This window comes from Portunus trituberculatus, chromosome 3 (assembly GCF_017591435.1).
Source record: "Portunus trituberculatus isolate SZX2019 chromosome 3, ASM1759143v1, whole genome shotgun sequence".
NCBI lineage: Eukaryota > Metazoa > Arthropoda > Malacostraca > Decapoda > Portunidae > Portunus > Portunus trituberculatus.
In genome coordinates this window covers 1,193,320-1,212,185 of record NC_059257.1, presented here as the reverse complement: position 1 = coordinate 1,212,185, position 18,866 = coordinate 1,193,320, and the positions used below count along the sequence as shown (strand labels likewise).

The window sequence follows — 18,866 nt, the reverse complement described above, 5'->3', positions numbered from 1 at the left end:
GTCCTGTGCCGCCACACACAGAAGGAGACTGGACAGCATCCAACGCCGCGCCATACGGCTAGTAGATGCTGCAATACCACCTCACCCAGAGCCTGAGCGTCCCTTGATTCACTGGAACACCGCAGAGATGTGGCGGCGATCGTAGTGTTCCATAAGGCACAGGTGCAAAGAGTGCCACATCTGGCAGGGCTGCGTCATCCTCTGAGAGTCACCGCACGGAGCACGAGAACGGTGCTCAATGGTGGTGACGCCGTAGAGGTGCCGCGATCCCACGGGTGTCAGCATCAACGCACCTTCGCAGGACGCGTCTCCAGGATGTGGAACTTGTTCACGGCCGCGGTGCCTCACGTCCAGGAGATGAACACACACAGTGTCAAACTGATGGCACATAAGTGGAGACAGACACTGCCAACTCCTCTGACACTCTTTGTGACGTGACACTCAGTGTAGTGCAGTGCGTGAATAGTGCTAGTGAAGTGAAAAGAATAGTGCTCCATTTACATGCTGACCATCTTGTATATTATCTATTTTAAGTCTTGTAAATATTGTAGAGAAATAGATTGTAGTACCCTTTAGAATAGGTAGCACACGACAGTGCGCCTTTGGGTACATGTTCTTCTGTATAAATTATGTTTAAATAAAAAAAAAGAAAGAGAGAGAGAGAGAGAGAGAGAGAGAGAGAGAGAGAGAGAGAGAGAGAGAGAGAGAGAGAGAGAGAGAGAGAGAGAGAGAGAGAGAGAGAGAGAGAGAGAGAGAGAGAGAGAGAGAGAGAGAGAGAGAACAGTGGTCTGCTTCTCTGCGTCCTGTATCGCCCCCCAACACAAGGACGCTTCGCGCTGGACTTCCTGGCGGATGAGCTGGACGACTTGCTTCGGCGCCACCAATGCAAGTCCGTCCTTATCCTGGGAGACCTCAACTTCCACCTAGAGAAGCAGGCCTTCGACAAGCTTGTAGCGGTGCAAGGACTCGTCAACCACGTGACGTTTCCAACTCATGAAGGAGGAGGGCTGCTCGATCCTGTGTTGTCTGATCTCCCTGAAGCCAACATCACCTGTCAACAGCTGGACAAAGTGGGCAGCTCTGATCACCACGCAGTGCTGACCCACGTACAACTCACCGCTGCGAGAGAAGGAGAGAGAGAGAGAGAGAGAGAGAGATAAAGCTAGACATTCTTTCCTTCTCTTGACCTTCTTTCAATAACCACACAAAACCAACCCAAAAAACTCACCCTTACCTTCCCGCACACCTATACAAAACACAATAGACACTTCACACATCTCCTTAGCTAAATCTTCCATAAAACCACACACGACCCTTTTCACACGTCTTCTAAAGCACTCAGCACTTCAAAATATTCTTCTTCACTCATATCCTGCTCCGCCTTTCCTGCGTGTCTTCTCCTCCTTCCCCCAGAGCTCTTGTACGCGTGACTTGTGGCTTCAATACACAGCACAATGAAGGAGTTGTGGCAGCCGTGTTTCTCCTGCGACAAGAGGTGGTTTTGTTGGAGAGAGGACGCCAGCCCAACCACGTCCCTTGAGTCACTGTGCCAAGCGTCGCAGAAAGAGGACAAGGCTCTCCCCCCCTCAATGTCAGATCCGTGCCATATGTATTTCTGTGGCCTGTGTGTGGGAGGCGTGGCAGAATTTAAGGTTACTTGTCATTACTTGTGCACAAACTCAAACTAAAATGGGGAAAATGACCTTTTTTTCATGTAAGAGGGACAGTCAGCTTAGGGCAACAAAAAATGTGTTAAAAATAGGCTTACTGAGGTGCCAGTTCCTAAACAGTGAAAAGGTTACTTGGCATCATTCGTGCATAAACACAGCTCAAACTATAAGAGGGAGAGGGACAGAATTTAGCCCCTTGCATTATTATTACCCTCCTCATCATCATCAACAGAACACAAAACAAAATAATCACACCAAACCCTCATTTACTACTACTACTTCCACCCTCTTCTATCTCCTTCTTCCTCCCAACCTCCTCATTTCTATAGCTTTAATTAACCCTTCATTACTTTCTACTTTATCCTTGCATTATACTACCCTCCTCTTCATCAATAAAACACAAACGAAGCAAATAAACACGTTAAATCTATCTACCACTACTACTTCCGCCCTCTTCTACCACCCTCATCTTCCCAACCTCCTCATTTCTATACCTCTAATTAACCCTTCATTATTTTCTACTTTATCCTTACAAAACACAAACGAAGTAAATAAACACGCCAAATCTATCTACTACTACTACCACTCTCATCTACCTCTCTCGTTCTCCCAATACTCTTGCTTCTATTCCTTCAAATTATTCTTCATTACTTTCTACTACATCTTTGCATTATAACACCTCTTCTTCATCAACAGAACACAAGAGAAGAGAATCAAACATACCAAACACCTTTCTACTACTATTTCTTTACTTCCAAACCCTTCTACTTCTCTGTTTTCCCCAACACCCTTATTTATACACCTTTAATAAACTCTTCATTACTTTCTACTACATCCTTGCATTATACCACTATCCTCTTTAACAAAACACAAACAAAATTAACAAAACACAAAACACGTCAAACTGTCTACAACGCCTGCCTACTACAACTACATTCACCCTCTCGCACCTTCCTCTCCTTCCCAACCTCCTCATTTCTACACCTCTAGTCAACTCAAGCCAGGGCGGTGAAGGAAGGCACTCACCACTCAGGGCTCGTCAGTACTTCCTTGCCATCGAAGCTGAATATTCTCGGTTTCTGCATGAAGCGACCGCCATCACCTGAGAATATCCCGCGCCAGGTGTTGAAGAGAACCTCCCCCTGTGCAGGTAAACAAAGGTACGCACAGGTAAGTGAAGTTAGAAGTGGTTATGGTAGTAAATACAGTGAAATCTAGGTAAATGAAGGTGAGTGTAGGTAAATGTAGGTATGCACAGGTAAGGCAGGATGAAAATTAGGTAAAACAGAAGTACATATAGGTAGAAATAGGTAAAACAGTAAACACATGTAAAAATAGGTAAATACAGGTATATATAGGTAAAACACAGGTTAATATAGGTAAAACACAGGTATATATAGGTGAAATATAGGTAAAACGTAGGTAAAATAGGTAAATACAGGTAAATATAGGTAAATAAAGGCAAAACATAGGTAAATACAGGTGTAAATAGGTAAAACACAAGTGAATATAAGCAAATACACTCACCAACACCCAGACGTATCTTTCTTGCGAATAATAAATAATAAATGATAAGCAAAAGTGAAGTTAATACATAAGGCTCCTCCTCCTCCTCCTCCTCCTCCTCCTCCTATTTCTTCTTCTCTTCTTTCACTTCATCATCCTCATTTTTACCAGAGAGAGAGAGAGAGAGAGAGAGAGAGAGAGAGAGAGAGAGAGAGAGAGAGAGATTAGAGATAGCCAATCACTACCACTCTACCTTAATATTGACGACAGGTAAGTTAGCGTCGTCTCTCCTAACAATAGAGTCAAGGTTCTGGATCCTGGAGGTGAGGAAAGCCCTAAAGGTTCCGCTCAGCCCCGCCCGCCGCGCCTCACGATAGCAGGTGTAGTCCACGCCCGTCACGCCCCTCATGTCTCCGGTGTACGGCTGGTTGAGGGCGGCCAGGCGTAGCTGTGGGCGTGTGGGAGTGATGAGTGTGGGAGGTATGAGGAATCTGTGGGCTTGTGGGCGTGAGTGTTTGAGGAATGAGGAATGTATGGGCGTGTGGGTGTGAGTGTGGGAGGAATGAGAAATGTATGGGCCTGTGGGCGTGAGTGTGGGAGGAATGTATGGGCGTGTGGGCGTGAGTGTGGAAGGAATGAGGAATGTATACGAGTTTTTCTATTCTATTTTATATTTTTTCTCTATATTTTTGTTGGGATAGGAATATGATAGGTTTACATTTAGGAATGGGAATATAATGTGTATGTCCAGGAATATACATAATAGGAACAGATGGGAATATGGTAGGAATGCATAGGAATAAAGTAGTAATGCATAGAAATATATAGAAATGCATAGGAATGAAGGACTGCAAATAGGAATACATTGGGGTATACAGGAATGCATACGGATTAATAGGAATGTTAACACACACACACACACACACACACACACACACACACTTACCTTTGTTAACTCTTCCTTTACGCAGCCAAACAAACAAACAGACAAACAATAAACAAGTAAATAACACTGAGATATCTGAGGCAATAACAATCTATATACACTAACTACCCCCGTTGTCCTACATACTTCACGCCACACAAACACGCACACACACGAACACTCATTACACACACTTATCCATCAACTACCACTCATCTCTGCACACATCAGCCCAGTAGTGTGCTCGTTACACCAGGGAACGGTGCTAAGAACGGTAAATATTGATGAAACAAAATATAGGCGGTCTTCTCCACGATGCCTCAGGCCCCGGCAATCTACGCAAGCCTGCTGGTTACAATACTTTCGTTTCTCACTCTATTATTCGGTCTCTGTACGACGATTATTGTGTTTCTATAAATATTTCGTTGCCATTGAAGTGATTTCCGTGCCTCTGTTCGGTAAATATGTGGTGTTTTGTGCTGTGTTTGTGCTGTGATAGGGGCCAGCTGTGGGGCTCAAATTTATGCCTCGGCCATTAACCCCTTTTTCATTTCAAGCTGTAACCGAATCCCTATCATTTCAAAGAATCGCTTACGCTCTTTGAAGTGTGTAACACTGCCACTGAATCAAATATGTGGCTTTATGATGGTGTTTAGTCCTGTTAAAGGTAGATATTTTAGTTTTGTTTTCTTTTATTTACATTTGGTTTTGACGATATAGCTCCTTCTAGACTGTTCTGCAAGACAGCTCAGATTCTGTAAAGTGTGTTAGCATACTCGCAAATCAACATGGTTTGACTTCTCATTACTTTTAACGGTGACAGTGTTGATACGTTTTTGATTAATTGATTTAAATATATTCTATTATTAGTTATGCTAGAGATGCTTTGATATTGTGGATATTGGTTAAAATATTTATCAAGTCATAAAATATCAGACATTCGGCCGTGGCTTCATTTTTTCTATTTTCCATTTTTGAAATGAGTTCCGTTACGAACGTAAAATCACCAACTGTCACCAGCCCAGGTGGACTTGAGTGAGAGGAGCTGGGAGGATGAAAGTCTAAGCGACGTGGATGAACTGAATGATAGATTTGTAGAAAATGTGAGGAATGCAGCAGTAAGCCAGATAGGGTATGCAAGAACAAGTGCCAGAAAGCATGCATGTAGGCCGTGGTGGAATAATGAGATCAGGGATGCTAGGAAGGAAAGAAAGAGACTGAATAGGATGTGCAGACAGTTAAGAAAGAGGAGACATGAGAGTGAGGAAGCTGAAAGGGAGTACCTGAATGCATGGGCAGCGTATGTGAGTCAGCAGCGAATGACGAAGCGAAAGATAATGAATGCTAAAGTTACAAGTGAGAGAAGTGTGATTCAGGCCCTTAGAGAGAAAGGTATGGAAGGTGGGCGAGAATGGTACAGATTCCTGAGGGGTGAGGGGATGCCTGACAGTGAGAATGTGGAGAGCCTGAAGGTGAATGGGGCAGTGGTGACTGATAAGGAAGAGAAGGGCAATGAAAGAGTTTTGGGAAGAGATTGGAGGTGTAGGTGAGGTCTTTGATGTGGATGAAGGATGTGTGTCACTGGAGAGAAAGGATGCAGATGAGTTGAATGAAAGGATCAGCAGGGAGGAGGTGGAGAAATGTGTGAGGAAGCAGAAGAATGGGAAGGCAGCAGGGCCGGATGAGATACCGTATGAAATGTACAAAATGGAGAAGTAGTGATTGATAGGATGACTGAGTTGTTCAACCAGGTGTGGGAGGAGGAGAGAGTGCCGAGAATGTGGAATGAATGCAGGGTGACCTTGTTGCATAAGGGAGGATATAAGAGTAAGAATGAGTTGAGGAACTACAGGCCGATTGCGTTAGTTAACACAGTAGGCAAAGTGTTCAGTGCGGTGTTGAACGAGAGATTGTGCAAATGGATTGAGAGAGTTGGAGTGTTAGGCGAAGAGCAAAATGGATTCCGAGTGGACAGGAGAGCAGAAGACAATCTGTTTGTGGTGAATGAATTGATTGAGAGAAAGAAAAGGGATTGTAGCAAACTATACTTAGGTTTCCTAGACATAGAGAAAGCATATGATAGGGTAAACAGAGAAATGCTAGGTAGGGTGTTAGAAAAGATTGGATTAAGTGCAGAGATAGTTAACATAGTGAGAAGTATGTATGTGGATACAAGAGCTAAGTATAAACTAGGGGATATAGAGACAGACTGGGTGAAGAGTGAAAGAGGAGTTAGGCAGGGTTGCATATTATCACCAACCCTCTTTAGCTTATATACAGAAGAATTGGCTGCTAGAATGAGGAGAATGAATGCAGGTGTATATGTGGGAAATGATAAGATAGGTGTGCTCTTGTATGCAGATGATGTTGTAGTCATGAGTGAGTCGGAAGAAGAGCTACAGAGTATGCTTGATGTAGTAGATGGGTATGGAAGAGATTTTGGAGTGAGATTTAGTAGTGAAAAGAGTAAGGTAATGGTTGTGAATAGGTCAGAGGATGAGAGGAACCATGTGTGGAGATTAGGAGTGAATGAGGTGCAGCAGACAGATGAATATAAGTATCTGGGGATGTGGATGAGTCCGGATGGCTGTGTAAAGATTTAGAATGAGAAGATAAGTATGGCAAATCAGTGGGTAGGTCGTCTAGGAAGTGCAGCAAGGATGAGGGCGAGTAAATATGACGTGCTGCGAGAAGTTTGGAAGAGCGTGGCTGTTCCGAGCATCATGTATGGTATGGATGTGATTGCTTGGAATGAGAGTGAACTAGATAAGTTAGAAATAGGGCAGAATAGAATTGCAAGAATGGCACTTAATGCACCTAGATATGCAGCAGTAGAGGCCCTTAGGGGTGATATGGGTTGGAGCACTTTTAGAGAGATATGTGAAAGCGACCCTAAGGTATAAGGCTAGGTTAGAACGAATGAATGATGCAAGGATAGTGAGAAAAGTGTTTCTGTGGAATGTCAGGAGTAGCAAGTGGGGGAAGAGGTGTGTCAGGCTGGTAGCAAAGAGTGGGTTAGTAAGTAGTTGGGTTTTTCAACAGGTAGAAGGAAGACATTTAGAGAGAGACTGGAGTATGATTGTTAGAAATGGAGAAGGTAGAGAATGGGATGTAAGGAAGTGGAAGAGTGAGATAGACAGAGTAGTGAAAGGTGTGGGACTGGATGACTGGAGAAATAGGATGGAGCAAAAGAGTACCTTGGTATGGTATAGAGAGAAAGAGGCCCCAATGTATGAAAAGTGGTATGAGGGAAGCCTGGGTGGTGATCTTCTCTTCCGAGCTAGGGCACAGTGCATGGATGTGAATGCAAGGAATTATAGATGGTCTGAGTCCCGCAGCAAAGTGTGCCAGATGTGTGACTTGGGAGAGGATGAGACAGTGGAACATGTGGTGCTGGAGTGTGTGAAGTATGCCAGAGACAGGTATGAGATGATGCAAGTGGTGCTGAGTGAGCTGGGGCATGACAGAGTGGAGATGACAGGAAGGGAATGGATGGAGTTGCTGCTGGGACTCTGTGGGGAGACGAATGAAAGGATGATTGAGGCTGTGAAAGAGTTCCTGGAGAGAATGTGGCGTGCCAGATGCAGGAACTAGTGGTGTGAAAGATAGTGATTGCCCTCTTTGTTGTCTGGTGTTCTTTATGTTCCCTACAGGAGCTGCCGATACAAACCCACCAGCCAGCCCAGGGATGTGACGTCATCAGGTGGACGGTGCTGGCTCAGCTGCCGCTTGCCTGCTGTGTTTAGCTAATATTTGCCACACTTAGCACTGTTTTCCCGCCTCTGGTGTCACTAAATGGAGCCACATGACTATGCTTGGCTATCAGCTGTTCAGATACAACTGTCAGTGGCAGGTTTTGGTGTGATGAAAGCTTAAGGGAGGCGGAATGGTGGTGGTGGTGGTGGCGGCGGTCTCCAAACACACACACACACACACACACTAGCGTCACTTGGCCGTCCACACGGAATTAACACAAGGAACAACACTATCAGAGACACTGTCTAATGCAACAACACATTGTGCAAACTCCACCAGCAGGACAAGTGGTGGCTGGGTGGCTCACTCACCAGTATTGTAGTGTTGATGGCAGTTCTCAGCAGCTCCAGGCCACAGCTGGCACTCTCAGCCAGACACCAAGCTTACACTAGCACTCACAGGCAGCCGCGGCCCGTGTCACCGTCCTGACCAGCGTAAATCCTTGTTAAACAAGGGACCAGCAGCACACGGCCACTCTCCTAATAACCTCATCAGTAACTTATTCAGTCATTTTGGTCATGATCTTCTGAAACTCTCAGGAGCGGGAGTTTCCATGGCCCCCTAAAGAAGAATGTAAAAACAATGACTTCTAACAAGAAGCTGATCAAGATTGATGGTACACCTGTAATTAATACTGAAATGATATACACAATAGTCATTGGCCTTCAGCAGTCCAGAAGCTTGAACATGAAAGATGTTCTTAGTTATGAATTATCTGCTGTACCGTCTGCACTCTTTGATGAAAATGGTGACTTGAGATCACAAGCTAAAGCTACACTCCTTACCAAATTACAAGTTGAAGTATCAAGCCGTCACATCAGCCCTCCAGATGCCTATATCATCGACGGTGTGCCTTGCTTTGGACTGTTCGTTGGCCATCAAATGGTACCGTTGAAGACTATGTGAAAAACTTCTTGGGAAGCCTCCGATACTATTTACAAATGTGTCGCGTACATCTGATCTTTGACAGATATATACCAAATAGTACCAAGGGTGCCAGTAGATCAAATCGTGCTGGTACAAATGCCAGTCGCAAACATTCGCTGACACTCCATACACCTCTGCCAGCCCAGAATGTAGTGCTAACTGTCACCTACAACAAAGCCCAACTTATCACCCTGATCACCAAATATCTCGTTGATCATGTAGAAGACAACACTAATGAACTTATCATCACTGCTGAACATCCAGTCCCCATATCCATCACAAACGGACAAGCAAGAACACAAACTAATCTTCGTAACACTCACGAGGAGGCTGATGTTATCATTGTGAATCAGTTGGTGTACTTGGCAACCAAGGGTGCATCAAGCATATCTGTGGTTTCTGATGATACGGACGTCTTTGTTCTTCTCCTTTACTTCTACTGCAAAGAAAAACTCACCTGTGAGGTGTTTATGCAGAGTTGCATTGCTGGCCGAAGAATTGTAGATATAAAAGCTACAGCGACCAAGCACAGTAATATTGCAGAATTTCTTCCTGGAGTGCATGCTTTAAGTGGTTGCGATACTACCTCTTTCCTCTATGGCATAGGAAAAGCAACAGCTTTGAAAGTGCTTAATGGCGGTAAAACACTGAAGTTGTTGGGTAAGCAAGATGCTGGTATGGAAGATGTTGTCACTGAAGCAACAGTGTTCATGGCAACATGTTATGGTTCCAAGTGTTGCCAAAACATGTCAGAGACCCGCCATGATGTATGGATCTCAAAAATGGCAAACCAGAAGCTGTCAGTTGCTCCAAAACTGAAGTCTCTGCCACCAACTTCAGAGGCTTTCATGCAACATGTCTACAGAGCCCATTACCAGACACTTGTGTGGAAGTCGTCACTCGTCAGTGAACCTGAAGCTCCTGATCCACTGAAGTATGGATGGACCAAGAGAAATGATAAGCTCTTCCCGGTCATGTTACCAGAGAATAAATCACCCGTGCCAACCGAAATTCTCCAAATGATCAAGTGTGCTTGCTCCTCGATGCGTGCATGTTTTTCCAGCAGATGCAGTTGTGCGGGTGTTCAAATGTCATGTTCAGTGTTCTGTGCTTGTCACGCTGGAGCAGACTGTAATAATGTTAATAATACTCGGAGCACATTATCACATGAGGAAGAGGATGAACTTTTGAGTGATTGTGATTTACATAACATTTGAAGGACTGACCATTCACAGTGTTCTGGATTTATGTTACTTTTAAGCAATAGTTAATATTACATGTGACCTGTGTAAATATAGTGCAGGGACAAAAGTCCTAGAAACAAATACGTGATAATGAAAAGAGATTACTGTTTATGACTCAAAGACTCTGTTGCACAATATATTTATGTTATGGTTTTATGAGATACTTAAAAAGGAGTTATTACCTAATTTGATCACCACAGATATATTAATAAGCATTATTGCATGGCTTCATTGTAATGTACCATAATTCAAGGGTATGCTGAAATTATTATTTATGAATTTTATATGAAACTAGTGATTACTAAGTAGTATGTAATCTAATATGAAATATGATCAAGTATAAGCATGTCAAACTAAATCATTTGCCACTATCATCGTAACTCTATGTCAAAAGTAGAAGGAAAAGAGAGAAGCGGTACAGAGAGGAGTATACCGCACAAACAAAAACACTCGTTAAACAGTGATGGAGGAGCAGGAAGAGGAGGAGGAGGAGGAGAGAACATTCGAAGGTAGGAATGAGAGAGACAACTGGAAGAAATTCGGAGAAGAAATAATTACAAATCTCTCTCTCTCTCTCTCTCTCTCTCTCTCTCTCTCTCTCTCTCTCTCTGATTATGACAATGTCTGGGAAAATGGCAAGGCAGACATGGCGGTAAATGCGCTGCAGCTTACGGACACTAACTCTGCTACCTATAGATGTTCGGTCTCTCTCCACTAACTTTCTTCATATTCAGTGATTGGCTCATCACAAAAATGTAGACGAATGTATCAACGAATCTCGGCTCCCCTCCACCACCCATGACAACCACGCCTACACTCCCGACTGTCACATGTACGTACGTGTGTTGGCGGACAAACACGCCACGCCAAGCTGGAACACTTTCACTCACTCACACGTCAAACTGGAACACTGACCCTCACTCACTCACTCACACGCAAAGCTGGAACACTCACTCACTCACTCACACGCCAAGCTGGAACACTCACTCACTCACACAAAGCTGGAACACTCACTTCCTCACTCACACGCAAAGCTGGAACACTCCTCACTCACTCACACGCAAAGCTGGAACACTCACTCACTCACTCACACGCAAAGCTGGAACATTCTCAATCACTCACACACGAAGCTGAAACACCTTCCCTCACTCACTCACACCTTTTTTTCTTTTTTAGTGTTTTTACGGTTGTAGAGGCAAAGTAACAAGATTCCTACAAGACTAACTGGAGAAATGCTCTTTAAATCCCCGATAATAATTTATGTGGCCTTGGCAAAAAGTTGAGGTATTTCTACAGTTAAGAGTGACAAGATTTCTATAAGATTAACTGGAGAAACACTCTTAAAAACCCGGCAATCATTTCTGTGGCCTTGGCAAAAAATTGAGGTATTTCTACAGTTAAGAATGACAAGATTTCTATAAGATTAACTGGAGAAACGCTCTTAAAAACACCACCAAATCATTTCTATGGCCTTGGCAAAGAGTTGAGATGATTTTACAGTTCAGAGTGCCAAGATTTCTATAAGATTAACTGGAGAAACACTCTTAGAAACCCAGCCAATCATTTCTGTGGCCTTAGCAAAAATTTGAGATATTTCTACAGTTAAGAGTGACAAGATTTCTATAAGATTAACTGGAGAAACGCTCTTAAAAACACCACCAAATCATTTCTATGGCCTTGGCAAAGAGTTGAGATGATTTTACAGTTCAGAGTGACAAGAATTCTATAAGATTAAGTGGAGAAACACTCTTAAAAACCCGGCAATCATTTCTGTGGCCTTAGCAAAAAGTTGAGGTATTTCTACAGTTAAGAGTGACAAGATTTCTATAAGACTAACTGGAGAAACACTCTTAAAAACCCACCAATAATCTCTGTGGCCCTTGAAAAAAGTCGTGGTGAGAGAGTAGTGTTTGTGAATATTGGCCAATGTATCCTTGAGGTCCCATCTGTAAACAAACCCCTCACTGGAGACCCTGCCAGACTGATTGACCTTACAGACACTCAACCACACACAATACTTCAGGCTGTTAACAATGTGAATGTGAACGGAATCTGAGTCATTCTTTTATGTAAGCAAAGGTGGCTGAGATTAATGGAAGGAGTTAAAAAAATAGAAGATAGAAAAAAAAAAAAGGCCCACTTAGAACGGCAGTCCCCGTGCAGATCCAAGAGTTAGCTAAAGGAAAGGGATAACTGTCTTAAAACCTCCTTTTTAAATTGACTCTATTGCTTTTATAGTATTGCTGGTTATCATCATCACTATTGCTGTTGTGCTTGTGGTTATAGTGTTGTTAGATTAGATGATATTATGTATGTGTATGTATGTGTTGTGTTGTGTTGTGTTGTGTTTGTTTGTGTTGTGTTTGTGTTGTTGTGTTTTGTGTTGTGTTTGTGTTGTTTGTGTTGTATGTGTTTTGTGTTGTGTTATATTTTTATGTTATGTTTATGTTATGTTATGTTTTTGTTTATATTTATTATGTTATATTTATTATATTATATTATATTATATTATATTATATTTATATTTATATTATTTATATTTATATTATATTATATTATATTATATTATATTATATTATATTATATTATATTATATATTATATTTATTATTATTTATATTATATATATTATATTATATTTATATTTATTATTTATTATATTATATTATATTATATTATATTATATATTATATTATATTATATTTATATTTATATATTATATTATATTTATTATATTATATTTATATTATATTATATTATATTATATTATATTATTTATATTATTATATTATATCCTATTCATATTTATATTATATTTATTATTGTGTTATATTATATGTTATATTATATTATTGTTATATTATATTATATTATGTTATGTTATATATATATTATTATATTTATTATATTATTATTATTATATTTATTATATTATATTATATTATATTATATTATATTTATTATTTATTATATTATTATATTTTATATTATATTATTTATTATATTATATTATATTATATTATTATTATATTATATTATATTATTATTATTTATATTATATATTATATTATATTATATTTATTTATTATATTTATATTTATTATATTATATTTTATATTATTTATTATATTTATATTTATTATATTTATATTATATATATTATATTTATATTTTATTTATATTATATATATTTATTTATATATTATATTTATATTTTATTTATTATATATTATATTATTATATTATATATTATTTATATATTATATTATATTTATTTATTTATATTATATATTTTATATTTATTATATTATATTATTATTATTATATATTATATTATATTATTATATTATTATTATTTATTTATATTATATTATTATTTATTTATTATATATTATTTATTATATATTATATATTATTTATATATTATTATTATTATTATATTATATTTATATTATTATTATATATATTATTATTTATTATTATTATTATATATTTATTATATTATTATTTTATATTATTATATTATTATTATATTATATTATTATTATATTTTATATTATATTTATTTATTATATTTATATTATATTATATTATATTATATTTATTTATTATATTTATATTTATTATATTATATTATTATTTATATTATATTTATATTATTATTATTATATTATTATTATTTTATTGTTATATTATATTTATTATTATTTATATTTATATTTATATTTTTATTATATTTATATTATATTATATTTATATTTATATTTATTATTATTTATATTATATTTATTTATTTATTTATTATTATATTATATTATATTATATTTATTATATTATATTATATTTATTATATTATATTATATTATTATATTATATTATATTATATTTATATTTATATTATTATATTTATTTATTTATATTATATTATATTTATTATATTATATTATTATTATATATTATATTATATTATATTATATTTATTATTATTATATTATTATTATTATTATTATTATATATTTATATTATTATTATATTATATTTATTTTATTTTATATTTATTTATTATTATATTATTATATTTATTTATTTATATTATTATTATATTATATTATATTTATTTATTATATATATATTATATTTATTATTATTATTTATATATTTATTATTTATTATATATTTTTATTATATTATTATATTTATTATATTATTATATTTTATTTATTATTATATTATATTTATATTATATTATTATTTATTTATTATATTATTATTATTTATTATTATTATTATTATATTTATTTATATTTATATTTATTATTTATTTATTTATTATTATATTTATATATATTATTATTATATTTATTATATTATATTATATATTATTTATTTATATTATATTTATATTTTATTATATTTATATTTATATTATATTTATTATATTTTATTTATTTATTTATTATATTATATTATATATTATTATTATTTATTTATTATTATTTTATTATTATTTATTTTATTATTATTATTATTTATTATTATTATTATTTATTATTTTATTATTATTATATTTATTATTATTATTATTATTATATTATTATTATTATTATTTATTATATTATATTATTATATTTTATATATTATTATTATATATTTATTATTATTATTATTATATTTATTATTATTTATTATTATTTTTTATATTATATTTTTTTATTATTATTATTATTATTATTATATTATTTATTATATTATATTATATATTATATTATTATTATATTATTATTTATTATATTTATTATTTATTATTATTATTATTTATTATTATATATTATTATTTTATTTTATTATTATTTTATTTATATTTATTATTATTATATTATATATTATTTTATTTTATTATTATTATATTTATTATTATTTATTATATATTATTATATTATATTTATTATTTTATTATATTATTTTTATTTATTATATTATTATTTATATTATATATTTATTTTTATTTATATATTATTATTTATTATTATTATATTATTTATTTATTATTATATTATTATTATTTATATTTTTATTATATATTATTATATTATTATTATTATATTTTATTATATTATATTATTATTATTATTTATTATATTTTTATTTATATTATATTTATTATTATTATTATTATATTTATTATTATTATTATTATTTATTTTATTTATTTTATTTATTTATTATTTATTATATTATTATATTTATTTATTATTATATTTATTTATATTTTTATTATTATATTATATTTTATTTTATTTTATTTTATTTATTTTATTTTATATTATTATTATTATTATATTTATTTTATTATTTTATATTATTTATTATTTATTTATTATTATTATGTTTATTTATGTTATTTATTTATTTTATTTATGTTTTGTTGTTTGTTTGTTGTGTTGTTATTGTGTTGTTGTTGTTGTGTTGTTATTGTTGTGTTGTGTTGTTGTTGTTATTGTGTTGTGTTGTGTTGTGTTGTGTTGTGTTGTGTTGTGTTGTGTTGTGTGTTGTTGTGTTGTGTTGTGTTGTGTTGTGTTGTGTGACGCATCCCGCGATGACATAGATACGTTGAAATAGACACATCAGGACACGTTGACGATGACATAGACACGTTGAAATAGACACGTTATAAATACGACGCATCCCGCGATGACATAGACACGTTGAAATAGACACGTTGAAATAGACACGGTGCAGGATCCGTTGACATAGACACGTTGAAATAGACACGTTGAAATAGACACGTTGATAAATACACGATGCATCCCGCGATGACATAGACACGTTGAAATAGACATGTTGACATAGACACGTTGAAATAGACACGTTGAAATAGACATGGTGTAGGATCCGTTGACATAGACACGTTGAAATAGACACGTTGACATAGACACGTTGAAATAGACACGGTGCAGGATCCGTTGACATAGACACGTTGAAATAGACACGTTGAAATAGACACGTTGACATAGACACGTTGAAATAGACACGGTGTAGGATCCGTTGACATAGATACGTTGACAATGACATGTTGAAATAGACACGTTGATAAATACACGATGCATCCCGCGATGACATAGACACGTTGAAATAGACACGATGCAGGATCCGTTGACATAGACACGTTGATAAATACACGATGCAGGACACGTTGAAATAGACACGTTGAAATAGACACGTTGACATAGACACGTTGAAATAGACACGGTGCAGGATCCGTTGACATAGACACGTTGACATAGACACGTTGAAATAGACACGTTGATAAATACACGATGCATCCCGCGATGACATAGACACGTTGAAATAGACACGTTGAAATAGACACGGTGCAGGATCCGTTGACATAGACACGTTGATATAGACACGTTGAAATAGACACGTTGAAATAGACACGGTGCAGGATCCGTTGACATAGACACGTTGATATAGACACGTTGAAATAGACACGTTGAAATAGACACGGTGCAGGATCCGTTGACATAGACACGTTGACATAGACACGTTGAAATAGACACGTTGATAAATACACGATGCATCCCGCGATGACATAGACACGTTGAAATAGACACGTTGAAATAGACACGATGCAGGATCCGTTGACATAGACACGTTGATAAATACACGATGCAGGACACGTTGAAATAGACACGTTGAAATAGACACGTTGGCATAGACACGTTGATAAATACACGATGCAGGACACGTTGAAATAGACACGTTGAAATAGACACGTGCAGGATCCGTTGACATAGACACGTTGAAATAGACACGTTGATAAATACACGATGCAGGATCCGTTGACATAGACACGTTGAAATAGACACGTTGATACATACACGTTGATACACATCGTGTACTTACCATCGTAAAGGAAAAACACGATGATAAATACACGATGCAGGACACGTTGACATAAACACGTTGATACATAGGCGATGATATCATCGTGTACTTACCATCGTCAATGAAAAACACGATGATAAATACACGATACATTCCACGGTGCAGGACACGTTCATACATACACGTTGATACATAGGCGATGTTGTCATCGTGTACTTACCATCGTAAAGGAAAAACACGATGATAGATACACGATGCATTCCACGAAGATCATTATACGATGTGGGTCACGTTGATACATACACGATGTGGAACACAATGATACACGCTCAGTGTGTTCCACGACGGTGGGTAGGTGGGTTTTAGGAGGAGGCTGACGTGGATCTCGGACCCAGATCCAGCCAGCTCCTGCAGGGGGCCGCCTGCTCCTCCGTCGCGTCCAGCAAGGCTTTCTGTCCCGCGCTCATTCCCAGTTTTCCAAAAGGAATGAATTTTGTAGAAAATAGAAAATGACCGACTTGCGATGGAAAATAAGGTGAATTGACGCGAGTCGTGAAGTGAGTTTGCCAGCGAGGCCAATTGTGACCAAGTGTGAACCTTTGACAGTTGACACACTGTAGAGCGCTTTGCAGCGGCCTCTCTGTTGGTGCTCTACAGTGTGCCTGTTTCGTGAGGCAAAGATTCACTAAGACAGTGACATTGCTTGCCTAATATTAGAGAAAGCTTGAACAATGCTGTATGTGACTGTCAAATGTGATCGAGAGGATCCAAGTACACTCTGAGATCAACTTGTTGCTCTTGAATGAAGGAGCCACCTGGAACCACCACCCGCACCTTTCCCGCCACCAATCTCCACAACAGCAAGCTATCTTCATCTGTGTTTGGAAGCAGCAGTTTTAGTCCCTTGTATTATGAAACAATGCCTACAGGTGTGGCAACGGAGGTGGTGGCGGAGTGCGTATCTGTACCAAAGATTACCTCAACACCACAATAACCACGTGTGATATTGCTGGCCCGATGGTGAGGAAGACTTCTGGGTCAGTGTTCAGCACAGAAAACAATTTTTTTTTTGTTATGGCCTATAGCGCCTGTAGGCATACATGAAGAGTATATGTGAAAAGCACTATTAAGCTTCCACCTATTAGTGGTGCAGGCAATTTTACTTATAGTGATTCCCATATTAGGGCTCATATCACCACCCAAGATCATCTTTGGTGTAATCACCTATAACCTGGGTATCATGATGACATGTAGCTAACTTCAAACCACTCCACAAATGTCATAGCTTCAAAGTGGTATGTGGCAGGTTTCGAACCTACGCGTGGACGTCTGCCCCATCCCACGCTCATCACCTTAACCACTACGCCACCTACCTTCAATTATTGTGGGACGTGATTTGTGGCGTTGCAGAAACAAACTCTAAACATAATTAGTGTGTAGTTAAGTGATTTGGCAAGCAAGTCTTTAACCCTTCAGTACTGCGATGCATTTTTACCATGAGTTTTTTTTTTATGTGATTAGACGATTTTATTTACATGAGGAACGGTGTGTGGAGGTCGGAAGATTTGATGGCCAGACTCTTCACTATTTCAATCCCCCACATGAGTTTCTGAAGCTGTACAAAACCACCAAACAGTAAGCAGAATGAATATAGAAAGATGTCGTGGTACTGAAGAGGATAAGACTCGCATCCTCAAACATTTCTGTGCTTCACCTCCTCCACTGTTTGGAAAGGCTTTATTTAAGTTTAAACGAGTTTTGTAGATGTTGTAAGGTTTCTAGAGGCAGAGTGATAAGATTTGTATATTATTAATTGGAAAAATACTCTAGAAAACCCCACCGATCATCTTTGTGACCTTGGAAAACATTCGTGGTGAGAGAAGAGAGCGTTGTGAAGGCAGTGGAACCAGACTGTTGTGAAAGTGGGGAGTGAAATGCACTTAAGGATGAA

At 36.5% G+C, this 18,866-nt stretch overlaps 1 protein-coding gene across 1 annotated transcript; it reads right to left on the bottom strand.

The window, feature by feature from the left end:
* Window positions 1-1,137: 1,137 nt before the first annotated feature.
* LOC123507430 (collagen alpha-1(XVIII) chain-like) lies at window positions 1,138-8,240 on the bottom strand (the record flags this gene model as incomplete). The annotated part of the gene is made up of 4 exons (XM_045260285.1): window positions 1,138-1,622; window positions 2,697-2,812; window positions 3,430-3,624; window positions 8,169-8,240. Coding segments are annotated over 4 exons (687 nt in total), but the record flags the coding sequence as incomplete, so codon positions are not given.
* Window positions 8,241-18,866: the final 10,626 nt, after the last annotated feature.